This window comes from Tenebrio molitor, chromosome 1 (assembly GCF_963966145.1).
Source record: "Tenebrio molitor chromosome 1, icTenMoli1.1, whole genome shotgun sequence".
Taxonomy (NCBI): Eukaryota; Metazoa; Arthropoda; class Insecta; order Coleoptera; family Tenebrionidae; genus Tenebrio; species Tenebrio molitor.
The window spans coordinates 18,716,489-18,744,256 of NC_091046.1; the positions used below are offsets into that span (position 1 = coordinate 18,716,489).

Below are 27,768 nucleotides of genomic sequence, written 5' to 3' on the forward strand. Positions count from 1 at the left end.
AATAACGAACCAAATGTTCAAAAAACCCTCGAGTAAATATTTCTACTAGAACTCGGTATCCTCAAAAAATTCATATCTGGGCTGGGATTTTTAATAACATTTGAAATAAAGGGAAACTTAACTTCAGCAAATTATTTAGATTTATTATTAACTAAGGTAGGAACTGAATTGTAATTTTTTCAAAGAATTTATAATAAAAACTGCTTAAAACTGTTAATTACTTTAATATCTATAAACTGAATGCACAGTGTTAATTGCCTATGTTCGACTTTGAGGGTGGACACCCGGTATAATCATTGCATATAATTTTTTTTAATGTTGTTTTATTACGTCAACTGCAAGCGTGTACAAATACGTCATTATGCATTAATTTTCGAGTTATTTGAAAAATACCAACGATAGGAAAAAATTTTTTTATTGCAATACTGGCCAGGTTTCGCTAAAGCTACACAGTTAATTCGCTTTTTCAAATTATATAAAATTTAAATAAAAAAATTATACAAAAAATGAAAAATGAAATAAAGAATGCATGCTTCATAAATTTTTATATTAATTGAATAAAATAAACGGGGCAGTTAAAAATAGTTATTTTATATTATTCGATTAAAAAAACATCTATTGGTTCTATTTAGTTATGTAATACTCCATAGTCATTAGTCATACATTTCTTAGAAAACCGAAACGTTAGAGCTATAAACATGGTTTCACGAGTGCTATATTAACATAAAAATAAAAAAAGATAATTTTAATAGCACTACTTACAGCCGCGAGCAATAAATTTTGGTCGTCAAGGTCATTCTTTGACGCAATCGAAAATGCTCCATTGTAAAACAGTCGTAAATATCATAACCTATCATCATGTTGTATGTCATTAATTGTCATTTTTTTCTCATTTTTTTGACACTTTGTTGACATGGGCATGATCAGGCAGGGATTTTTTTTTAAATTTGTGACAATCTAACCAAATTTTGAAATGACATTGACGACGAAAATTTATTGCTCGCGATAAAAACAAGGTGATTCACGACTAATACCCACTAAGTATATACAGACTGATTCGCATAGCTTTCCGACCTTAACGAAATTTAAATACAGCCAGCAATACGTTTTTCATTCATAACTTGATTCAAAAACATGATTAATTTAAACTTTTGTATGGTTTGGACATCCCTCACAAAAGTCTCAATTATAAAAATTGTGTCCCTTAAAGGGCCAGTCACATGTCCGGGCTCAGTTTTTTGTTCGGGGCTCTTGGGGTGGGTTCAAAATGGGCGCCAGGCAACTAAATGATGGAGTCACTGGTGGCCTTGCACAGTTGCCGGAACAAGGGCTTCGAGTTCTGCACACAATAAAAAAAAAAGAGCAGATTCGAATGGAAATTAATGTCGCACTCTTTAATGAGAAAAGTTGAAAACCAAGTATAATTCAGAATTCTTCAAATAAATTTTGTGTAGAGGGTATTGTAAACTACGGTAGAATATAGCCTAAAGGAATCCGTTTCGGCTCAGGGACGCGAGGTTTGCGGGTTCGATTCCGACCCAGGGCGAAATTTAAAAAAAGGCTATATTCTATCTCGTGATTCGGAAGTCACGTTAAGTCTAATGAGTTGGTCATCATGCCCCTCATAGATTTGTAAGCCAGTCCTACACTGTGAAACAGATTAATTTTTTTATATTTACAAAAGTTCATGAGAAAATTATAGGAAAATTATTAGTAAATTCTGTGAAAATTAAGTGAGAATTATAAGAAAAGTCCCAATGACGGGCTTCGTGAACTGATGTTATAAAAATAGTATATTATGATATAAGTTTAAAGCACACGCGACGTTAAAAGCCCGCCGCTACGCGTCGTGCTTTTAAACTCGTCTAATATAGTATTTTTATCTAATCCCGTGGGATAAATGACACTTATCCCACTCATTTGAGTGGAATAAGGAACTTCATTACCGGGCGCATTTCATTACTCCACTCAGTGGGATAAGTGAGCTTCATTACCCCACTCAGTGGGATAAGTAAGTCATTATTCCACTGAGTGGTGTAATGAAACTGGCGGAAATAAATAAGATTTACCTTTTTTTTTTAATTCGGGGCCGTCTTAGATAAAATTTTGTACATAACGCGTGGGCTAAAGCATATTACAGGAAACTCGTGTGATTACAGATGGACTCGGACTTACGCCCTCGTCATCTGCAATCTTCACACTCGAATCCTGTAATATTGCTTTTATCCCACTAATTGTGTAAATAACTATTATAACATCAGTCCACGACGCAATTTCCATGTTCAATATCGCCAACTGTTAGTAATTATAGATTACCATTTGAAAAATTACAGTTGCCCATTGCTCATAAATGGGTAGATGGTATAAAAATTATATGCTCACTCAGGTTTGTAGTGTTTTTAGAGCCATTTCGTTTCCTGTATTATTGTTTTCATTTCAATAGCAAAGTTATAGCGTGGGCCGTTTTTTTAAAGACAATGGGCCGTATCACTACACCGTTATTAAAGTTGCCGTTAACTAAAATCGTGATTAAAGTAAACATAAAACGATATAGATTTATGCAATTATAACCTGCGAGAAAGAGATGCATTCGCCACCAAGGTAATTAGAGTCATGATTAAATTTAATAAGGGTGTCGTGATAGGCCCCAGTCTGTATACAGGCTGATTCACGTAGCCCGTTCGTCAGAAACTTTCTAATTTCCAGAAATGGTATTAATATGAAAATTGGTAGCCGACTATCATCCACTGCTCCAATTTAAAATGAAATAATAAATACACTGACCGGCACAAAAAACGACTCATTATAATTTTTTTAATAAAAGATCTTGAGATTATAATTGTGCTTATTTTTCTTTATTATAGTTAAATTGGGATATTTTAAATGATCGGGAGTCACCATGGCAACCGAATTGTTTTGTTTAAACAAATTATTAGAAAATTTGCGCTACTTCCATGTTGTGTATTTGTCGGTTGATTTACGTGTTAAAATATTTAATTTGACAATACGAAATACTAATTCAAAATGCTGTTCAAATTTGGCAATTTTTCATAACATCATTTTTTTTCTAAAAAATTACTTTAATTTTTTTTCATTAAAATTTTATTTGCTGTGTTTAATGTTTTATTTGTCGGATATCCTCTGGCAAAGAATAACTTAAATAACACTTATCAATCCAACATGATATAAAAAAATGATTCTAAGACAATTTTTTTAATAATAGTAGTTTTTGTAATTTGCCTCCATTTTGATTCTCTAATAGACATATTAACGAACGCGACGTCATCATCTGGGATGTCCTTATAGCCATTATTTCACGGAACATTTTACGAAAATTTTTAGGTTGGCAAAGCTTGATTCGTCATGCGTGTCAGTTTAAATTACAAAATGTGCAAAGAATTATTTGGCAGGATTTATCAAGCAACAAATTCGCGACCGTATTTTTGGGAATTTCACGTATTTCAGCGGACGTACATGAAAGATTATCTTTCATATTCGTGTTTTGTGACAGAATTTGGATAAAACAAAAGGCGACTTTGAAGACTTGATCAAATTTTCACTTTTAAAATTAAGACATTACCAACCGCCACGAAAATCCCTAAATCGAGGAAAGTAAAGATTTTTGTTTAAAAACGGCTTAAAAAGGGCAAATTACAAAAAATAGTATAAAAAAGTCGTTTCATAAGACCTTGAAGCACTCATTCTTTAAAATAACTCGTGGCTACGCCACTCGTTTTTTAATCTTGAATTCGTGCTTCAAGACTGGTCTTATGAAACTTGTCTTTTAATATACTATTATTTGACGAGTTTGCGTGAAAATTGGGCCTTTTTTGGCACGAGTGGGGCATTTTAAAAAGCGAGTGAAACGAGCGTTTTAAAGGCCCACGAGTACAGTTGCGGCCGTTGAAAACTCAGACACTTTGACAACGCCAAACTTTTAGCTTTGTAAATGGTATTGAAAGTGACGTTTCTTAAAATGTCACTCAAACATTATCCACATTAATTTCTCTCGCAGTGGCACTTATACTCACACCGTCCCTTAGTCAAACACATTTTTGCAAATCAGATAATTGCGGCATTTCAAAAGTTACGCGCGATTCTGACCTAATATGTCAAATACTGACACTGACTTTATAATCCTTGATGAAAATCCTGCTTACGCTAATCAAATTTCGGAATTTATACAGAGCGTTTAAATCTTTCCTGTCTGAGATTTCAACGGCCGCAACTGTACCAAAAAAGGCCCAATTTACACACGAACGAGTTGAATACAACGTTTTCTTGTTCGACGAGCCCCTTAATGGCTCCAAATCGCTTAAAACCTTTAAAATTAGCTTGACGTTTCGTTTTGACAAGTTGTGACATTTATCAAAATCCGTTCACATAGGAGAAAATTCTCAAATTCTGACAGTGTCGAACAAAAAAATGTTTTTTTGCATATCGTAATGAAAGTAGCACTTTTTTACACCAAAAATCGTAGTGAAAGTAGTATTTTTTTGCATCATTTTATTCCATCTCCTTGGAAATGATTGTCAAAGCATACCAATTTTTTTTGTAATTTTTCATAAATCCTTTTAAACCAAATTTCTCATCTTTTTTCTAATATGCAAAAAAATAGTGTGTACAACACGTTACGAAAGTCTCTTTTTTTCACTTATTTGTTTGCAAATTCGTGAAAGAAAGTATGACTTTCATAACTAATTGTACAAATAACTATTTTTTTTTATCAAGCAATTGTTTTATTTGAATGTTTATTCAAAAATCACATGCAATAGACAGTAGATAAGAACAAAATAATAAATAAGCAAATTAACAAAAAAATATTTTCAATGGAAACAGTGCACACATTTACATTAATAGTTATTTATGATGTAAGTGTTAAAAGTGAGATTTTATTTTGTAAGTGGGGTAGATTGGGAAACGAGCGCAGCGAGTTGACCAACCCCATGAACAAAATAAAATCACTTTTAACACGTCCATCATACATCTATCTTTTATACAACTGGTTTGCATTGCATTAAAAAACGCAGTCGTATTTTTGATGTTTATTTTAATTTCTGCGGCAAAAATCACGTAGCTAGTCTTGTATTGACATTTGTTTATTAGAAACGTCAAAAAAGTTTTCATTACGTTTTGTAAAACACTTTCAATTCCACATTATTGCATTCGTAAATGTGGAATGCAAAGTAAACGACGTTAACGGTGCCGATATCGACGACAGATTTCCTGCAGATATTGAAAAAGCGGCAAATAGAGCCACTTTAACATTTATAAATAAATAAAAAATAACTAGTGTTAAAAGTTTTTTTACTAGTGTTAAAATAGTATATTAAAAGACAAGCTTCGTAAGACCAGTCTTGAAGCACGAATTCAAGATTAAAAAACGAGTGGCGTAGCCACGAGTTATTTTAAAGAATGAGTGCTTCAAGGTCTTATGAAACGAGTTTTTTATACTATTTTTTGTAATTTGCCCTTTTTAAGCCGTTTTTAAACGAAAATGTTTATTTTCCTCGATGTAGGGATTTTTGTGGCGGTTGGTAATGTCTTAATTTTACAAATGAAAATTTGATCAAGTCTTCAAAGTCGCCTTTTGTTTTATCCTAATTCTGTCACAAAACACGAATATGGAAGATAATCTTTCATGTACGCCCGCTAAAATACGTGAAATTGCCAAAAATACGGTCGCGAATTTGTTGCCTGATAAATCCTGATAAATAATTCTTTGCACATTTTGTAATTTAAATTGACACGCATGACGGATCAAGCTTTGCCAACCTAAAAATTTTCGTAAAATGTTCCGTGAAATAATGGCTATAAGGACATCCCAGATGATGACGTCGCGTTCGTTAATATGTCTATTAGAGAATCAAAATGGAGGCAAATTACAAAAATACTTTTAACACGGTAAGTTATAAAGAGCAATTTTTAATTAAATTAGCTTCCACTAAAAACGTCACTTTTAATGTCAGTTGTATAATAGTATATTAAAAGACAAGTTTCATAAGAGCAGTCTTGAAGCACGAATTCAAGATTAAAAAACCAGTGGCGTAGCTACGAGTTATTTTAAATTTAGAGAATAAGTGTTTCAAGGTCTTATGAAACGAGTTTTTTATACTATTTTTTGTAATTTGCCCTTTTTAAGCCGTTTTTAAACAAAAATGTTTACTTTCCTCGATTTAGGGATTTTTGTGGCGGTTGGTAATGTCTTAATTTTAAAAGTGAAAATTTGATCAAGTCTTCAAAGTCGCCTTTTGTTTCATCAAAATTTTGTCACAAAACACGAATATGAAAGATAATCTTTCATGTACGCCCGCTGAAATACGTGAAATTGCCAAAAATACGGTCGCGAATTTGTTACCTGATAAATCCTGATAAATAATTCTTTGCACATTTTGTAATTTAAACTGACACGCATGACGGATCAAGCTATGCCAACCTAAAAATATTCGTAAAATGTTCCGTGAAATAATGGCTATAAGGACATCCCAGATGATGACGTCGCGTTCGTTAATATGTCTATTAGAGAATCAAAATGGAGGCAAATTACAAAAAAAACCATTGTATTGTTAATTTGCTTGGTTTTTAATATTTTTTTAACGTCCGTCAAAAAAAAGTGCAAGTTTTTTCATTCATTTGCGTTCATAAAATGTGTGATTTTTGAATCGGTCAAGAAGCGTTAAAAAAGTGCCATAGCGGTTCATTTTTGCACACATTTTGCGTTAAAAAAAAGTGCCGTAGCGTGTCATTTTTTAACGCAATTATAAAATATTTCATTCATAATTAGTAGTTTTTTTAACGAGTTCGTATGTAAATTGGGATTTTTTTGGCATGAGTGGGCCAATTTAAAACGCGATTAAAACGAGCGTTTTAAAGGTCCACAGGTTCACACAGGAGAAAATTTTCAAATTTTGAGTGTCGAAAAAATTGTTATCCAGACTTACGGGTGCCAAAAAATTTTGGTATGCAATTCGTTAGTAAAGTATCTCTTTTTTTACTCGGCGGATTTGCGCACTCGCTTCGCTCGAGCGGAAAATTTTCCTTCTCGTAAAAAAAAGTATTTATTTACTCACTTGTTGCATAAATAACTATTGTTGTTATCTACTATTTACTTGATAAAAAAAGAATATTTTATTCAAAAAATTGAAATGACGCCAAAACGGCTGGAAATAGGCATACATAATATTAATAAAAGTGGCCTTAAAATTAAGTTTTACACTTAAGTGAAATGGTAGTTGCCATTTAAAAAAACATTTTCAACGTATGAGACATAAATAAAATGTCGCTAACAGCGCAAAAAATCAACCAAATCTTTGGGAATTCAGTAAAAAAAAACAACTATTTATTTCCAATGGTTCAGGAGTTATAAATTTTTTAATGAAGCCCTGCAACCCCGCTTTTTTGCGAAAAAAATGACATAGGTCAAAAATGATTACAGGTAAGTGTTAACAGAAGGACCTTCTAAACTCAAAAATTAACGTAGAATCGAAATTTGAAATCAAAAGGGGGCCATTCCATTTAAAAAAACAAAGGTGGCTACCAATTTTCGTATTAGCACGATTTTGGGAAATCAGAAAGTTTCTAACGAACGAGCTACGTGAATCACCTGTATATAGATAAACTCACCCTGCTAATTGATTTAAATAAGTACTATTCCGGACACGGAATCTTGGCCAACATTTTTATGACATTTCTAAAAAAATGATGTAAACCAACCATTAGTGTCATTAATAAGTGACAATTTTTAAAAATCACTTTGAAGTTTTTCTTGTGACATCAAAAAAGCAGGGAATGGCATTATCCAGTGAAAAGTTGGGTTATATTTAATAAAGGGTAGTTCACACATATTTGTCAGTTAAATGTCAGTTGTGGCCAAGATTCCATGTCCGGAATAATACCTACTTATACTTTTGAAAATTGTCAAGTCAACGTGCAATGGTATAAAAAAATCAAATGCACTCTTATGAAATGTCATAAGACATACAAATGTCAACTCTATCCGACCCACACAGTTGCCACATAAATTTTCGTACATAATTGCTATACTTATCCACAATCATTTTGAATCAGCCAATACCATTAACGTGTAACCTTTGTGTGTATCTAAAAATACGGACGAATGTCTAATATAAAATTAGTAAAGAGCGATCAAATTAATTTGTAATCGAGTTATCCATGAATCGGAAATTATATGTCGTTACTTGAACTCTACGCTCCAATAAACACAGCTTGAAACACACATTGGATTACTCGATTACAAGTTAATTCGATCACTCGATATATTGTTATACAAGTTGTACAAGACGTCTATTGTCGATCGAAAAGGAACGAGTTCGACAACATGTCTTGTGAAACGAGTGTAACATGCTATTTTTTCTATGTTGGCTGCATTAATTTAATTTTTTAAATAGAAAATAATTATCCAGTGACTTTTATTTTAATGGCATTGGGTTGGTATTGATGAAGTAGGTATGTAATGTAATTTCAGTGAAAATTAAATTTCAAATTGTCTCCCAAATTTTGTTACAATTGTAATCTACCCCCTTAATATTTAGTTTATTTTGATCTTACTACATGGATTCAGATTCATATGATATCACATTTAACACTGTCATTTACTACCCATCATACCAACCCCATATTCAGTAATCACTAGAAATGATGCTGTAGTATTGAACTTTGGGCAACTGTTTTCAGTTGAAAACAGTGTCACAAAATGCTCATTGTAACATTGAAATAGAAGATAGTTATTTGTATATCAAGGCGGTGAAATCATTGTTTAACGTTAACGTATCAAGAGAAAAAATTTTTCCGAGGGCGCTTGCGGCCAAGGCAGGACAATCTCGAGGATCTTAAAGGATATCGGGGCCCAGGTGTATAAACATTTTTTGTGCAACCGAAAATTTGTAATTATTATAAAATGAACAAGTAAAATTTACTTCACTGTCAACAAATACATATAAATTCGGCCACATGTCGCTATGGGAATGACATAAATAAAACAATTCATTTTGTAAATAATCGTAAAAATGTCGGAAGATAATTGTAGAGAAAGTGATGTTTCAGTTTCGTGTCGGTAGTCCTCCAGAGTTAAAAAGTACGTATTATAAATTCGGCGGTTTCTAATTTCATACCCGAAAAATCTAAACGAACAGTCTTACATGGATACCCTGATTTGTATCAAATATTAAAATGACGTTTAGTTTAAAGGCCGTCGTTAAAGCAACGAAATCCACTTTCGCGGCCTGTTTTAGGTAGGTACGCCAAGTGCTCGTTTCGCGTACGGTTGCACAAAAAAGAACATTTTGAATTATAATTATTTGATTTTATTGTTTATGTGTTACAATTTGTTTATTTTCTTCCAACTTTTGTCAATACATACATACTTTATTATTTGTTTTTGCATTTTAATTATTCACATCATTATTGCATAAATATTTAAATTAGTTAGTTAAATTTTATTAGTTATGATAACTGTGATTTTTAGGGAATTCATGAAGAAGAAAGCAAAGATCGAGAAAGTTTTACCAAAAAAAGATGAAAGAAAAATCTCGTATTTCCAGTTGGTAAGTATTTTGTTGCAATCTAATCATTGGCTTATGTGAATTAACTTTTAGTTTCGGTATGCCACATTACAAGATAAACTTTTTATTGCTTTGGGCACTATATGCGCAGTAGTGTGCGGCGTTATCCAACCTTATGTTATGATCCTTTTTGGAGATGTTACTGGCGTTATTGTCGAATACGCTGCAGCGATAAATAAAACTGAGGATCCTAACAAAACTCAGCTTGTAGAAGAAAGACTATATGATGGTATACGTGATTTTGCAATTTACGCCAGTATCTCAGGAATTGTTATGATCATTACTACTTACCTTGCTGGAGTATTTTTTAGTTATAGTGCCCTAAGACAGGTATTTTTTTGTTCTTTTTACTTTTTAACAATATAAAATATCTCAACAAAAAAAAAGGTTGATGTCAAAATCCTCAGAATTCTGTATCTTTTAGCATACTACTGGGTGCCCAAAATCTTGGGGCACCCAGTATAATTTAAAAAAGCAATTGAAATATTTTGCAAAAATTATTTTTTATACAACTGACATTAAAAGTGACGTTTTTAGTGGAAGCTAATTTGATTAAAAATTGCTCTTTATAAATTACCGTGTTAAATATTTTTTCCACTACTAGTCTCAGAAGGCTTCATTATTGACTCTCGAACCGACCCCAGAAGTAGAATTTCTCTCCCAAGGTTTTTTTTTTTTTTTCATTATTAACCTAGGTGAATAATGAACAGCCGTCACCTAGCAACGAAAGATTTTCGTTGATTTCATTGGTTAAGGTAGACGATTTTCATAGCAACCGTTGAAAAATGAGAACTCGGATCGTCGCATCGGACAAAATAATTTTATTAATAATTATTATCCGAAAGGGTTTTAACGTATTAGTCCAATCAATAGGGAGTTTTACCTTACAAAAGGTACAGAAAAGTTTATACTTGGCAGGTATCTACTATCAGGCATATTATTAATATTGTTGAGTTTGCGACCTTGGGGGGTTGCCGCTCGCCTCGCGATACTGGAGAATAGGGGTGGAAAATCACATTTCTGCGATTATTTCATTATCCGTGCGAGATACGTCTATCTAAGTTATTATAGAAAATGTAGAGCATGCAATTCTCTACATTTTTTGTGCTTTATGTTTTTTTGTCAGATCAATAGTTTTGTAGTTACAACGTGTAGAAATCGAGAATTTCTTTTATTTTTGTACTTTTTATTCTTTTCCACACCACCACAGAGGTAGAGCAACAGGGTGCATTTTTTTTTTGACGTAGTGTCCCCAATGGGCATAGTCCACGATGCAGTAGAAGTTTACTGTTTTACTCTTTTTGATCTCTTTGTAACGTAGACGGACCCGAATGATCTGGATCGAACGGTATAGATGAGCTGAATTCATCAGAGTTTATGAATTCGGGAATTCCTCTTGAGAATTTTCCTTTGTTCCTCAGGGTCATCGTCATCATCATCAAGATCATCTGGCGTTTGCCAAAATAGAAATTCATTGATTTCACGTACCTATTTGTTCGTCTTGATCTTCAGATTCTGGAACGTTTGTGATTATTTCATTATCCGTGCGAGATACGTATATCTAACTAATTACAAATCAATGTCAGATCAATAGTTTCGTAGTTACAGCCTGTAGAAATCGAGCATTAATTGTTTGTCCGTCTACGGGCATATCGGACTCCAACGTGTATACTAATGAAACAGGTAAACGCCAAATGATCCTGATGATGATGATGATGACCCTGAGGAACAAGAGGAAAATTCTCAAGAGGAATTCCCGAATTCATAAACTCTGATGAATTCAGCTCACCTATACCGTTCGATCCAGATCATTCGGGTCCGTCTATGTTACAAAGAGATCAAAAAGAGTAAAACAGTAAACTTCTAACGCATCGTGGACTATGCCCACCGGGGACACTACGCAAAAAAAAACGCACCCTATTTCTCTACCTCTGTGGTGGTGTGGAAAAGAATGAAAAGTACAAAAATAATAGAAATTCTCGATTTCTACACGCTGTAACTACGAAACTATTGATCTGACAAAAAAACATAAAGAACAAAAAATGTAGATAATTGTACGCTCTACATTTTCTATAATAACTTAGATAGACGTATCTCGCACGCATAATGAAATAATCGCAGAAATGTGATTTTCCAGCCTTATTCTCCAGTATGGCGGGGCGAGCGGCAACCCCCCAAGGTCGCAAACTCGGCAACATTAATAATATGCCTAATAGAAGATACCCGCCAAGTATAAACTTTTCTGTACCTTATGCAAGGTAGTAGTGGAAAAAATAGTATATAAACCACGGTGAAAAAGTCTCTTACAGCCTTCGCGCCTTAGAACCCTCTGCACGCCTCGGGCTCTAATCTTGACGCTCTGGCTATAGGTAATCAATAATCATGAACTTCTTCACCTTGGTGTATAATATACTATTTAACACTAGTAAAAAAATAGTTATTTATTTAACGAGTTCGTGTGTAATTTTGCCTTTTTTGGCATGAGTGGGCCAGTTTCTATAGTAAATTCAGATATAAATATAAACAAACAATGAAATCCGAAAAGACAAAGGAAGTTACACATCTCAAATTCCGGTCAATTTTGGTGAACGAACTCATTGGTAATTTCTGCAGTAAAAATAAGCCCGGATATTCGCCAGGACGAGCATTAGCCAGAAAAAGAAATCATCCCAATGGTAAAAAAACTATCAGAAATGAGGTCCGGATCAAAACATATATGTAGAAGTGCGCTAGATGTAGCACCAAAGCAACAGAAAAGCGCATATTTATTTAACGAGTTCGTGTGTAATTTTGGCTTTTTTTGGCATGAGTGGACCAGTTTAAAACTCTCGTTTCACTCGAGTTTTAAAGGTCTACGAGTGCCAAAAAAGCCCAAATTACACAAGAACGAGTTGAATACAACGTTTTTTTGTTCGACGAGCCCCTTAAAGGCTCCAAATCGCTAAAAATCTTTAAAATTAGCTTGACGTTTCGTTTTAACAAGTTGTGACATTTATCAAAATCCGTTCACATAGGAGAAAATTCTCAAATTCTGACAGTGTCGAACAAAAAAAACTTTTAACACTAGTTATTTTTTATTTATATATTATAAATGTTAAAGTGGCTCTATTTGCCGCTTCTTCAATATCTGCGGAAAATCTGTCGTCGATATCGGCATCGTTAACGTCGTTTTATTTGCATTCCATGTTTACGAATGCAATAATGTGGAATTGAAAGTGTTTTACAAAACGAATGAAAACTTTTTTGACGTTTCTAATAAACAAATGTCAATACAAGACTAGCTACCTGATTTTTGCCGCAGAAATTAAAATAAACATCAAAAATACGACTGCGTTTTTTAATGCAATGCAAACCAGTTGTATAAAAAATAGATGTATGATGGACGTGTTAAAAGTGATTTTATCTCACTTTTAACACTTACATCATAAATAACTATTACCTTTTCACCTAATCAAAACATTTTATAAAAATGGTTGCATTAGATAAATAACATTACTAAATTAATAACGAAACATTACAAAGAAGATCAATAGAGTTTTCTATTTGTATTTTTTTTAGATATTTCATATACGAAAACTGATTTTAAAAAAAACCTTAAATATGGATATATCTTGGTACGATCTTAATAAAACTGGTGATTTCGCAACCACTTTTACCGAGTAAGTTTCATGTACACAGTTACGAGTAAGTGCATCGTAAATTATTTCTTTCTAGTAACTTGGCAAAATTTGAGGAAGGAATTGGAGAAAAAGTAGGCATATTTATATTTTTTGAAACCATTTTTGTAACAGGTATAATAATGGCCCTTGTGTTGGGTTGGAAATTGGCATTAGTATGTATGGTGTCGCTTCCAGTATCTTTCGGTTTGGCTATGATCATATCGTGGGTAAGCAACACTTTTCATCTAATTTTAATACCTATTATTACGAACGTTATTACTTTCAGTTGTCAACAAAATTCTCCAAACAAGAAATGGAAGCGTATGGAGCTGCGGGCAGCATTGCCGAAGAAGTTTTAAGTTCGGTCAGAACTGTAGTAGCTTTTGATGGCCAAGAAAAAGAAATTACACGTTACGAGAAACATTTGGATAGTGCCAAAAGGGATAATATCACAAAAAATTTGTTTTCTGGTATAAGCAACGGATTCATGTGGTTTTTCGTCTTTGCTTCATATGCTCTGTCGTTCTGGTATGGTGTTGGGCTAATATTAGAAGAAAAATATTTACCTGAAGAACAAGTAACTTATACGCCGGCAAACATGGTGGCCGTATGTCTGATCTTTATCTAAGAGATTTTATGTTTTATTACTTTTATTTAAGGTTTTCTTCTGTACTTTAATTGCTTCGTGGAACTTTGGAATAGGCGCTCCATATTTTGAAATATTTGGAACGGCCTGCGGTGCTGCAGCAAAAGTTTTTGAAATTTTAGATACCGAACCACAAATCAATCTTTACAAAAATTTAGGAACGAAACCAAAAACAATGCGAGGAGATATTAGTTTTAAAAGTGTTCATTTTCAATATCCTTCAAGACCGGACGTAAAGGTAAATGCAATATGAAATTTATTAATGAAATTTTGTTTTGCTTTTTTATAGATTTTACAAGGTTTCAATTTGGATATTAAATCAGGTGAAACTGTCGCATTAGTGGGAAGTTCTGGATGTGGCAAATCGACCTGTATCCAACTGATTCAAAGATTTTACGATGCTACCTCTGGCTCTGTAAGTCGCTATTTGTTTTTTTTTTTTTTGTGACACGTTTAATAAAATAATTTGTGTTTAGGTGATTGTTGACGACAACGATATTAAGAATTTAAATTTGACATGGCTGAGAAATAAAATTGGTGTAGTTGGGCAAGAGCCAGCACTTTTTGCAGCAACCATTGCTGATAATATAAAATACGGAAATCTATCTGCAACTCAAGACGATATTGAAAAGGCTGCCAAAAAAGCAAATGCACATAACTTCATTAAAAATTTACCTCGTGGTTACAATACACTTATTGGCGAGAGAGGAGCGCAACTTTCTGGCGGTCAGAAGCAAAGAATTGCTATTGCCAGAGCTTTGATACGTGAACCAAAAATTCTTTTACTAGATGAAGCTACATCAGCTTTGGATACTACCAGTGAAGCTGAAGTACAAGCGGCCCTTGATGCTGTAATTTAAAAAATTCATTAACAAAATTTAGTTTCTTATCTTTGTTTTTTAGATAAGTGGTGAATGCACTACAATTATAGTTGCACATCGACTATCAACGATAAGAAACGCCAATCGAATTGTAGTAGTATCTGAAGGAAAAGTGATCGAAGAAGGTAATCATGCTCAGTTGATGGCAAAAAAAGGTGCTTATCATAGTTTGGTAGTATCGCAAGGTTTGAGTGAAACCGAAGATGTGTTTACAGGTAATTTTGTTATTAAGTATTTTCATGAATCAGTTAAGTATTTATTTATCATATTTAGAAGATAAAGAAGTTTTAAACGGTGTTGTTAACAATGTGGCAAAAGTCTCAGAGACTGCTATGATTGAAAGTACGTCAGAAGAAAATCTTGTAAGTACCTATTAATTATTATTATTACTTATATCGGCCAAACAAATACAATTTTTGAACGCGGTTGTATGAGCAGACACCTATCTCTATTACATTTAAGTACCTATATGTTACAAATTTTAATAAGGTTTTTGCAAATTTTGTATCTTAATAAATTGAATATATTTTGAAATATACTCACTTACAGTACCCGAATTAACATTAGGACTTAGGTGACATACACTATAAATTAATAGAAATAATTATGCCTAGGGGAGGATGGTCCACAATGAGACATGTTCCACAATGAGACAAGCCCTTTTGTTTCAAATTTCACAGGAATTAATTTATTTATCTTGTGGCGGTCGAATGCGTATACTGAGTGCCCCAAAATTCGCGGAACAACTCAATGAGGCAATGTCAATTCATGTTAGAAGATGACGAGAAAAATAATTAAAAAATTATATACCTCTTAGATTTGAAGATACGGGGGCCCAGAAGGTGCAGTTTTGATCTCATTTATTTTAAATAATAAAAAAGATTTTGACTATTTGTCTTTTACTAGCCAGTGGCCTAATAATTTTGAACGATTGTGATCAGGTTTGCAATTATTTTCTTCATTATTTCCAGCATTTCCAAGTAGTAATTTTATGTTCGTTTTACCTCAAATAGCGAACGACAACACGGCTTTGATTTTTTCCTCTCGTTTCCAAGGATACAACAAAAATGAAATATTTGCAGACTATTAGGATGCATAGAATGTTTTTAAATGTTGCCACATTTAGTGTAACGAATAGGTCCATATCTTCTACAAAAAAGAAGATTGATTTTTTTAAACATTTTTACCTGATCTCTTAATGACTACTTAACAACGTACTACTACGTTGTTCCGCGAATTTTGGGGCACCCAGTATAGTGGAGAATGTGTCGTCTGAATTTGAATTATTTGCTAATAATATTGTGGAAGATTTTAAAATTATATTGTTTTTACTGGACAGGTAAACATGTTTCACTTGTTTTTCATTAACGTCATACAATTTCTGCAATAACTATTATTGGGATTTTAATATTTTATAATATTGTCGGTTGCTTGAGGGTATAATTGCCGTGTAAAGTACAGAGTAAACTATGTTGGTAGGTAACACAGATATTTATTTATTTTTAAAATTTGGCGCAATGTTTCACAATGAGACAGTTTTCATTTTCCACAATGGGACGTGTCTCATCATGGAAATGATCCATAAATTGGATTATGTAGGAAAGATTACAGAGGAAAAAAATCATTTACTTAAATGAATATTGTGTAAAGTTTCAGCGGAAAAGGGAGAAGCTTAGAAATCAATTTATTTTTCTGATTGTCGAGGATAATATGTAGTTTGGTCTATGTAAACAATTTTAAACGCTAACAAAGTGCCGTTGATTTTGGTATAGACTTTAGTAATATGGATGTTCGTTAAATGTTTAAATTTTTATTGAAATAAACATTATTCGTAAAGTACCCCTATAGCGTCTTATTGTGGAAAAAATTTCCACAATGCGACAAATTACCTTCAAACGTAAAAAAATGAATAAAGCTGTTAAGACTAAAAATTTCAAATAACTAAAAATGACCTTTAATGAAAGAAATATGTAGCAATTAGCAGGTCTGATTTCAGTGAAATAACATTGAACGCAGCTTGTAGAATTTGAAAAAAGCAAAAACTGTCTCATTGTGGACCACCCTCCCCTACTCGTAAATCGTTCCGAATGAAAACCACTTATTGTTTTTTTGCACAGCCTAGTATAAATTGTTTTTTTTTTCTAGGATAAAGATGTTCAAGAAACAACAGGAGGAAGTTCAATAATATCAATATTAAAAGTAAATAGACCCGAATGGTTTTATATATCGGTGGGATGTATTACATCAGTTATTACCGGCTCTGCCCTTCCTGTATATGGTTTAGTTTTTGGTGATATAATTGGAGTAAGTATTTTTGTTAATTTTGATTTTCGTTTTAATAAGAATTTTTCATTTTACCTAGGTTTTAGCAGATGATAATGATTCATACGTCCGAGAACAAAGTAACTTGTTCTCCCTCTATTTTGTTATTATCGGCATTATAACAGGTGTTGCAACTTTTTTTCAGGTTAGTAATTTAATTCGAGTAATTTTAGCGCCTAAGTTGTGTTTGTTCAGATGTACTTTTTTGCCATTGCCGGAGAGAAGTTAACGAAGCGGCTAAGAGGAAATATGTTTCGAGCTATGTTATCTCAAGAAATGGCCTGGTTTGATCGAAAAGATAATGGTGTCGGGGCATTATGTGCAAAATTATCTGGAGAGGCAGCTAGTGTACAAGGTGTAAGTAATAAAGTTTACTTTAAAAAACTACAATTAGGTAATTTATTAAAACTATCTATTAAATTTTAACTGATGAGCCATAAGGATAATTCAAGGTCCTATACCCCGGGACCGCCGCACACTAGTTGCGTCCCGCGGTCAAACCGACCCCTAAAATCCCATACTAGTTGTGTCCCGGTTGACCATTTTCCTACCTGCCGGTTAAAATAAATCATTCCCTGCAGTATCGGTAGGATGTTTAGTGATAAGGGTGATTGGTTGAAATTTTATGAGTTACATTATTTTTGCCATCTCAAGATAATTTTGATTAGATTTACCTTTAGAAGGTTCAAATCATTTGACTATCTCGTTGAATGGTACATAGCTGAAGATTCCCACTCTCCACCTGATATGTGGGCTGAAAACAGTTCAAGTTCCCAATGCATGTGAAAGATTTCACTCAAAAGTCAATGCATCTTTTTATTGTGGGCATCCAAATATATTTCAATTTATAGAAAGAAGTATTGAAGAATTTTCAGATAGACAGTTACATACAAATTAAGAAGTGCATCATTTCCAAAAAAGTTTACCGAAAAGCTTTTATTGATAAAAAGAAATTTATAGAAAATCAAATTAATAAATTAAAGACAAATGAAATTAGCCCATTCCAATTTATATATTGGGTGATTCAAAATTATTGTCGCCAAGTATGGCAACTATTTACGAAAATGTATGTGGCAACAAACAACAAAATGGTATAGGAGAAAAAAATGAGAATGGTGAAATGATGGTGGAGCTCTGTGGACTGCATCAGCTTAAGATTGGAGGAACACTATTTAAACATAAAAACTGTCATAAAATAACTTGGGTATCTCCCGATAAGAAAGTCCAAAACCAAATTGATCACATATGCATAAGTGAAGCTTGGAGTAATAACCTACTTGATACACGTAATAAAAGGGGTGCTGATATTGAAACAGATCACTACTTAGTAGTTGCAAAAATTAGAGCTGAGCTACAAGTCATGAAGAAGAAATATAAACCTAGAGTGACGAAGATTTTTGATATAGAAAAATTAAAGAAAGAGAAGTTCAAAGAGAGATTTATAGACATGTTGAGGGAGAAAGAGGCATCCATAGACTATGACAACAAAGGAATACAAGATGTTTGGCAGCATTGCAAGGACGCATTCTTGGAAACTAGCAAGCAAGTACTCGGGTATAAATCAAGCAAGAAAAGAGAATGGATGAGCCAAGACACTTGGAATAAAATTAAAGAGAGAAGAGAATTAAAGAAAAGAGGACTATCAGCAAAAACGAGAGAGAACTACGACCAGATACAAAAAGAATATTTAAAAGTGGCAGCTGAAAAAGAAGATAAAAAGAGACAAGAGAGCATACATGGAGAGCATAGCACAAGAAGCACAAAAGGCAGCTGAGAGGGGAGACACAAGAACACTATTTAATAATGTCCGAAGAATAAGTGGAACCAAAAGATCACAAAAATTAATTAAGGATAAAAATGGTAAAGTTTTAACTACAACCGAAGAACAATTACAAAGGTGGACAGAATATTTTAAAGAAACTTTGAACATGGCGAGAACTAATAGAGACGCTCTAACAACAGCGAAACAACCAGAGCTGCAAATAAATACAGAACCACCAACTATTGAGAAATTAAAGGAAGCAATACAACGCTGTAAGAATGGAAAGGCACCAGGGATTGACCAAATCAGAAGTGAAATGCTTAAAGTCGACACAGACACCACTGCAAAAATGTTGTTACCACTGTTTAGAAGAGTATGGATAGAGGAAGTATTCCCTGACGAATGGAAGACCGGAGTGGTTGTAAAACTACCAAAGAAAGGTGATTTAAAACTCTGCAGCAGTTGGAGAGGTATAACACTACTCAGCATTGTTAGCAAGACCTTCAACAAGATAATATTAAATAGAATAGTAAAATTATTAGATAAAGAATTACGGAAAGAACAGAGTGGTTTCAGGTCGGGAAAAGCATGTAGAGATATGATTGTTTCGTTGAGGATAATAGTAGAACAATCGATGGAGTATCAATCTCCTCTATACCTTCTCTTTGTAGACTATGAAAGGGCCTTCGATTCCATAGACCGAAAATGTATGTGGACAGCACTTACGAATAAAGGCCTTCCCCAGAAGTTTGTCAATCTTATTAAAGAGGGATATAATGGCTACAAATGTAGGATATTGCATGAGGGTACACTATCCGAAGAGTTCGAGACCAGTACAGGGGTCCGCCAGGGCTGCATCCTTTCGCCACTTTTGTTTTTAGTGGTTATTGACGAAGTCCTAAAAACAACAGTCCAAGATAAGAAAAGAGGATTAATGTGGACCTTTGAGGAGAACCTAGAAGATCTCGATTTTGCCGACGACATATGCCTACTCTCCCAGAATGGGAAACAACTACAAGAAAAAATCGATCACCTAAGTAGAACGTCTGAAAAAGCGGGTCTAAAAATTAATAAAATCAAGACGAAGATCATGCGCTTGAACACAAAGGCAGCAACAAGTATAGAAGTAGACTCTGAAATCATAGAAGAGGTGGAGGATTTTACATATCTTGGAAGTATAATATCAGGAGAGGAAGGAGTCCTGAAGGATGTAACTTCACGTGTTTCAAAAGCACGTAGTGTATTTGTAAGACTAAGCAAAATTTGGCGATCCAGCAGTACTACTACAGAAACAAAGCTCAAAATTTTCTCGTCAATGGTGAAACCTGTTCTATTATATGGATGTGAGTCCTGGACAGTGACAGAAGGCATAAGACATAAACTTCAAGTATTCATAAACAGATGCTTAAGAACTGTATTGAAAATTTGGTGGCCCCGCACTATAACCAATGAAGAATTATGGATGAAGACCGGACAAGTAGAAATAGCACACGAAATTAGGAAAAGGAAACTGGGATGGATGGGGCACACGTTAAGAAAAGACGACAAAGAGATATGTAAAAGAGCACTCTACTGGAACCCAATAGGGAGAAGGAAGATCGGACGACCAAAAGAAACTTGGAAGAGATCCACGCTGAGGGAGACCAATAAATCTGTGGCAGAGATGGGGTATATTGCGAGAGACAGAAACGAATGGAGAAAATTTGTTTCTTCCCTATGTCCCAGCCGGGAATAAAGGGCTTAATATATATATAAAGGGTGTTTTTTTAAATTTGGCGTCGAAGTAGGCGTTGGAGAGTCGATTGAGATCGCACCACTCGTATAAAGCGTAAGATTTAAACAGCTGATCCGTGATCCGTAACCTGTATAGTGCGTTCACAATCGACAGTTCAACGCCTACTTCGACGCCAAATTTAAAAAAACACCCGTTATATATATGTGGCAACTGTGTGGATGAGGTAGAGTTGTCATTTGTAAGACATTTCATAAGCGTGCATTTGATTTTTTTGATATCATTACACATTGATTTGACAGTTTTCAAAATTGCGCGACTATGAACTGTCAAAGAAATATCAACTCTACCCTACCCACACAGTTGCCACATAAATCTTCGTACATAGTTGCCATACTTGGCCACAATCATTTTGAATCACCCAATATACTCGTAACTGTTTGCCACATGTAAATTTAAAATTTGTAATTATGTGTATAGTTTGGGAACGAGAAATTGGAACTTTAGCTTCTTCACTTGCAATGGGTTTAGTGGAGGTTGTAAAGATTATAATAATGAAGATTTACGATAGTGGTAAGTTTTTGCCTGCCGACGTGCTAGTCTAGTATACCTGCTAGTTATTAAAAAGGGATGCCGAATATCAGCAAAATGCAGATTGTTTGTACCTCCTGGAATGAAGTGCTCATAATCGTAAATCTTCCTTATTGTAATCTTTACAACCTACCCTAAACCCATTGCAAGTAAAGAAGCTAAAGTTCCAATTTCTCGTTCCCAAACTATATCAATAAACTTTTATTAAGTGTATTTTATTGGGCGTATCCGAGTTGGGCCCGGTACCTGAGATAATCCTCGCTCAAATTTATCGGCCCCCAAGTATCCCCAATCCGGACACGGCCTAATCCGATAAGGAGTAGGGCCACCCCGCCAACAACTAATTATAAAAATGAATCTTAATTTTAGTTTCATTTGAATATTTGCTAGTGAAGCAGTAAATAGTCTCAGAAATGGAAGTGAAATCAATTTTGAGTGAAAAAGGGAAACAGTTGCTTGTAGTGCATAATTTTAAGTTTTGTGTGGCAAGGAAGTTAAACAGGTGAAATTCGGTGGCGTTGTGTCAACAAAAAATCAAACTGCCTTGCAAAAGTGTACACCTTCGGTTCCGAACCAACGAATGTGATCAGCAGCGATCTTATTCATAATCACCCGGAAGAAGAAAATATATAGAGGCAAGCACTGAGTAATGGCGTCAAAAGAAAAGCTCTAGACAATTTAACAGAGAAACCTGCAAAACTATTGCGTTAAGAATTGCGACAAAATGGTTTTTTGGATCAGATTTTCACTTATGACGTGTGTCGTGCGTGGAAAGCCAGAAGATCTGTCCAACTTCCTCTCCCAAACACTCAACTTGAAGCGAATAATTCTATATCCTGGTTAGATTTCGTTATGCTGTTTGTTATAATACGCTCTAACAGTAATTAAGAAATAATAATTGACTTGTTTGTTTTTATCTACGGGTATCTATCTAATGTTTTTTGTACATTCTTTTGTAAAATGTAAATATTTCTGAAATAAAAATGTTAATTTTGAAACATTTTTTTGATAGAATTGTCAAAGGATTACCTCAAGTAGGTAGGTACTGAACTCCGATGACGTCAAGACGGCCGGCGCGGCGCGGCGGAGGATTTATTACAGGGCATTAACGCGCGGGCCCAACTCGGACACATCGATTTTATTAATTTCATGTTGTTGGTTGTAATTAGTAAGCAGCCTTCCTGGAAGGTCTCCGGGACGCAACTAGTATACAAGCTGTTAAGCGACCCGGATTAAAATCTAACCGCGGGACGCGACTAGTATGCGACCTCTGGGACAAATTGAGAATCTGAAAAGGCGGTGAAGATATTAAATTCTGAACTATATTTTGTCAAAGATACTAATTATGTCCCGAATAATCTACTGAAGTGTTAGCCAAGTTTAAATGACAATTTATTTTTTCTATTCTAACTGTGTAATGAATTTGTTTATCATAATCTTTTATTTCCAGGCCGCTGGAATTCGAATCGGAACAGTATTAAACTCGATTTCAACATTTATTATAGCCAACACATTGGCTCTTTATTATGAATGGAAATTGGCATTAGTATTAATTTCTTTCTCGCCTATTATTTTGTTGTCTGTTTTCTTCGAACAAAAATTTACACAAGGCGATACCCAAGTAAATCAAAAATTTTTAGAGAATTCTGCAAAAGTAAGTACTTACTTAACAATATCCTTTTGATGTTCCCGTTATATGTGGTTTCTTTAGATAGCAGTTGAAGCAATTGGAAACATCAGGACAATAGCATCTTTAAGTTGTGAACAAGTATTTTACGAAAATTATGTGACCGAACTGAAACCATATGTAAAAAATGTAAAGAAACAAATGCATTTTAGATCTATCGTAATGGGTGTTGCACGAAGTATAATGCTTTTTGCGTACGCTGTAGGAATGGGATACGGTGCAAAACTGATGACAACTGCAAACCTTGATTACGGAGTAGTATTTAAGTTAAAAAAAATTTACTACTCAAGGCATTTCATCTAATTTATTTTTATTATAGAGTGTCGGAAACTGTAATAGTTGGCTCATGGTCTATTGGCAACGCATTTTCATTTTCTCCAAACTTTCAGAAGGGTTTAATTGCAGCTGATCGTATTTTTGCGTTACTGAGAAGAGTTCCTGAAGTTAAAAACGCTTTGCAGCCTTTGTATCTACACCACAAAGATGTAAGTAACATAGTTTAGCATTATCTACTTTTCCTTACAACGCAACGTTACAATTAAAGTTGACGTCCAAATATATTTTACGATAGAATGAAAATTGTTGCCACTAAACAATTAAAATCATCAACATTTCAATCAACATTCTTTGGAGAATCAAATCTTTACTTTTAAGTTGTCTTTTATTAGATACGCATACACATTCGTGTTTAATAAACAATTAACAATATAAGAACAATAGTGATTACTTTTTCTTTGTATTATAGTAAAACCTTATGTTTTAAGAAAGAACAGATTAGTAAATCTTTCGATCTAGCAGTGATTCAAACTTTTGTAGCAATAGTAGTTAAAAGGTCATAATTACGGAAACATGTATTTCAGGTGAAAGGAGACATAAAGTATACAAATGTATATTTTGCATATCCTACCCGACCAACAGTTTCAGTACTTAATGGATTAAATATGAACATTTTGCATGGCAAAACTGTAGCTTTAGTAGGTTCTAGTGGTTGTGGTAAGTCCACAATTATTCAACTACTGGAACGCTTTTACGATCCAGCCAGTGGAGAAGTTTCACTCGAGCGTGAAGATGTGAAAAATGTGGATATAAATAATTTAAGATCACATCTAGGTGTTGTGTCACAAGAACCTAATTTATTTGATCGAACAATTGCTGAAAATATTGCTTACGGAGCAAATAACCGAACAGTTAGCATGGATGAAATAATTGAGGCTGCAGTATCAGCAAACATACATAGTTTTATTTCGTCACTTCCATTGGTGAGTAAAACAAACGTTTTTGATATTTTTATTGTTTATCTTGAAAACATAAAGGGTTATGAAACTAATTTGGGAAGCAAAGGAATGCAATTGTCAGGAGGTGAAAAGCAAAGAGTCGCTATTGCTCGAGCTTTAATTAGAAATCCCCGCATTCTTCTTTTGGACGAGGCAACCTCTGCACTAGACAATGAAAGCGAAAAGGTATTAAATGAAAAGACTTTTAAATAAGTAGGTAAATATATAACAAATACTTTACTTTTACAGATTGTACAAGAAGCACTTGACAATGCTAAGCAAAATAGAACTTGTATTACAATCGCACACAGATTGACTACAATTCAAGATGCTGACGTCATTTGTGTTTTAAATGAAGGAACTGTTGCTGAAATGGGTAAACACTCTGAATTGTTGGAAAAGAAGGGTTTATATTACGAATTTTATAAGTTACAAGCAGGTCAGAAATGATTAACTACAACATTTTTCATAAATTAAAATCGATTTGATTTTGCAAATAAATATGTGTTATACAAATTTTGTTCATATAGGGCTATTCACATAAAAGTACGAGCTGTACTAGTCTAACATGCAACCCAAATTACACTTACATTACAAAAACCATGGTGCCGGGAGTGTAATGTCAATGTGGGTTCCATCCATGTTAGGCTCCTACTCTTACGTGAACAACCTGTATATTCTTTTAGGCAACATGTTTCATAGTATTACTTAGATTTACAGTACTTAGTTAAAGATGTTTATTGTTTCTTTTTTCATCTTTTCTGTTTTTGTTTTATTTTTTATTTTCGTTATTGAATTCAACTATTTTGTCGTCTATCGCATTTATTGCTAAATATTTTTTCAATAAATAAATTGCAAATTTACATTGTCCTAGTGTTTTGAACTGATTGAAATTGATTTTAACAGCTGTCACTGTCAATTGCATTATTGAACGTATAAACCATTCACGATTATTTCAAATTCGGACTATCTATGAAAATCTGACGTTTTAGTTGGCAATATTGTGATTTGTCTTAATAAATCTATTTTAGGTTATAATTCAACCGAACACTGCTCCCAAGTTGTTACATTTTTTAAATAATTGAACGCATTAGGAACAATAATCGTAAAATTGTAATTGAAATGAAACATACATATCTGTAGGGCAGTTCTGGGTAAATTCTTATTAACTAAATTAATGACGGAATTGACAACAATGCGAATATTTAAAAACGAAACGTCATATGACAGGACCTTACGCCAATCTAACAAAAAAATATCGCGGCCTCCTGCGTGTTTAAAATAATCGTTAACGGCATATATCTATAATCTGTCTCAATTCTAAATTTCCACCACCTGTTGAATTATGTTGGCAAAATAAAAATATTTCTAAATTAGGGATTATTATAACTAAAGTTGGCAACATAATTAATTTAAAGTAAAGTGTTTCGAAGACATTAAAAGGTTGGCACCCGAGTTAAGTAACAGACAAATTGATGAAAAAGTAGGAAATATTTTTTCTCCCTACCGGTTAGAAATGTAGGCTGTGGATACCTCATTTGAGGTGAGAAAATTCAACTTTCTCGCTAAGGTAAGAAAGTTAATCATGAAATGTTTATGGTAAAACTGTACCAAAATACAAATGTCAAAAGTGTCAAAAGTGAAATAAGTTATTGATAAATGAAAGCCAATTCAATGAAGTAAGTTGGTAGGTCAATCATATAATCTGGAAAATAAACAGATAAGCTAGGTAGGTAGATTACTTTACCCTGTTTATATGTATCAAATTTTCGAACAAACCTCAAATCTTCAAATGCGATGACAAGTTAATTAAACAAATAACACAGTCTACTATTCAATTCTCAAAATTTTCGTTTTAATCACGAATATAACCATCTTTTTGACTTTTTTCAACAAAGTTGTGCCGGTAGGGAAAAAAATTGTATTCAAACCTTGTTAAGAAAGTGTCCTTGCAGACCTTAGGCACTTACAAACCTCGTCTACGACTCGGTTTATAATCTTTGCCTGCGGTCTGCAAGAAACCACTTTCTTACCTTGGTTTGAAATATACTATTTCGGCAAGTACAAAATTCTAATATTCTAACATCTTGAGTTGTAAAAACGGAAATTGTCAGACAGAGATTGATAACCTCACAAATACAACCTGACGCATTTTCCACCAAGCAGTGTTGCCGGTTGTATTTTTAACGTAGAATGCAGTGTTGGTGGAAATTTAGAATTGAGACTATACTTACTAATGTATTATTATTATGTAAACAGCGCCGGACAAAATAACAGCGACAAAATAGCGCAACGACAAAACAGCGTTAGTCAAAATAGCGCAAGTTGAAAACAGCTTTATGTGGTACAGATAGAGATACGGAATTTCAGGCATCATTTTTCTGTCACTTGTAAATCACTCTATATTGTCAACGTTGTAGTGACACAGTTTAAAATTTAAATTTAAATTCCTGGTACCGCCACAATAGCGCGCCAAATGTGAAGGTACCAAAGCCAGTAGATACATATAAAGTACCGACACGGGTGACATTTAGTGACACTGACAGCACCAGTAGCGATGGGTCCGTCAACAGATGTCGCTACTTAAGCTATTTTTCAAGGTTGGTAGAACTGACTAATTTGTATAATAGGTTGCCTCGTTGAAAATTGCGGGGCGGGGGGGAAAGTAACTCGTGACGTAAAATCAACCCAGAAATTTTGGGTGTTCGAATAGAACCCAAGGTTTATAAGCTCCGTGGGGTTTATTGGGAGGCTTTTTGGGCTTTATTCTAGCGATGGAACACCTAATGCATGATCGACAGACTCTGTTGTAAAAGTTTAGTACACTGTGACGTCACGAGTAACTTTTGCGGGGGGAAAAAATTTAGACTATTGCTTTAAATGGCAACGAGGCAACCTATTATACAAATTAGTCAGTTCTACCAACCTTGCTATTTTTAAATTTTGCCTTTGATTTTCACGGAGTATTTTAATGTCTTTTTGTTGCAAAACGGAACGATGATTGAAAAAGACAGATTCACATATTAAAAAAATACATATGTTGGAATCGCATTGCATCTCAGCACCTTTTTGTCAGATCTCCCTTCAAACTGATCAGGTGTAAAATGTTTCTAAATAGACGAAATTTATTAAACTATGTATGTATGTACGAAATTTAAATATATGAATGCACTAACTTCGCAAAGTCGAACGTTTTCAGACAATTTTCTTCGTCCAGTATTTAGAATCCAAGCCTTATATCGGCTCTTATCCGATATAGGCAAACGGCAAAAGCTTACTCCAGAAAAGCTTCGGCAATTAAGGGCACAACAAGACGGCATTATTGCTGCATAATTTTCAAATGAACTTTTTAAGTTTCGAGCGTCAATGTGACAAATTCGCGATCGTAGCGCCTCGAGCGGAATTCTAATCGTTAGTGGTGCTGTCATCCGAAGCTGTCACCCGTGTCGGTATGTATCTACTGGCTTTGGAAGGTACTGTCGCGGACAATAAATTTAGGCCGGCCTTGTAAACAGTGGATAAACCCGGCTGGTTGTTTCGTTCAGAGTGGGACTGAGGCAAATTTGTCGAAATAGGAATTCCAATTTATAAATTTTCGTTTTTAGAGATTATGTTGAAAAATAAGCTATGAAG

General features: G+C 33.9%; 1 protein-coding gene across 4 annotated transcripts in view; it reads left to right on the forward strand.

The window, feature by feature from the left end:
- LOC138128880 (ATP-dependent translocase ABCB1-like) overlaps positions 1-25,005 on the forward strand; it is a 79,966-nt gene extending 54,961 nt beyond the window's left edge. For all 4 annotated transcript variants that reach the window (XM_069045101.1, XM_069045109.1, XM_069045117.1 and 1 more), the window contains 19 exons: positions 9,485-9,563; positions 9,615-9,911; positions 13,140-13,240; positions 13,296-13,467; positions 13,527-13,847; positions 13,900-14,124; positions 14,176-14,301; positions 14,363-14,737; positions 14,790-14,982; positions 15,041-15,129; positions 16,913-17,071; positions 17,130-17,234; positions 17,285-17,446; positions 22,625-22,828; positions 22,886-23,127; positions 23,181-23,346; positions 23,722-24,120; positions 24,175-24,321; positions 24,385-25,005. In XM_069045101.1, coding sequence (XP_068901202.1) covers positions 9,485-9,563; positions 9,615-9,911; positions 13,140-13,240; positions 13,296-13,467; positions 13,527-13,847; positions 13,900-14,124; positions 14,176-14,301; positions 14,363-14,737; positions 14,790-14,982; positions 15,041-15,129; positions 16,913-17,071; positions 17,130-17,234; positions 17,285-17,446; positions 22,625-22,828; positions 22,886-23,127; positions 23,181-23,346; positions 23,722-24,120; positions 24,175-24,321; positions 24,385-24,585 — 3,763 coding nt within the window. In that variant the 3' untranslated portion in view covers positions 24,586-25,005. The remainder of the gene's footprint in view (positions 1-9,484; positions 9,564-9,614; positions 9,912-13,139; positions 13,241-13,295; positions 13,468-13,526; positions 13,848-13,899; positions 14,125-14,175; positions 14,302-14,362; positions 14,738-14,789; positions 14,983-15,040; positions 15,130-16,912; positions 17,072-17,129; positions 17,235-17,284; positions 17,447-22,624; positions 22,829-22,885; positions 23,128-23,180; positions 23,347-23,721; positions 24,121-24,174; positions 24,322-24,384) is intronic.
- Positions 25,006-27,768: the final 2,763 nt, after the last annotated feature.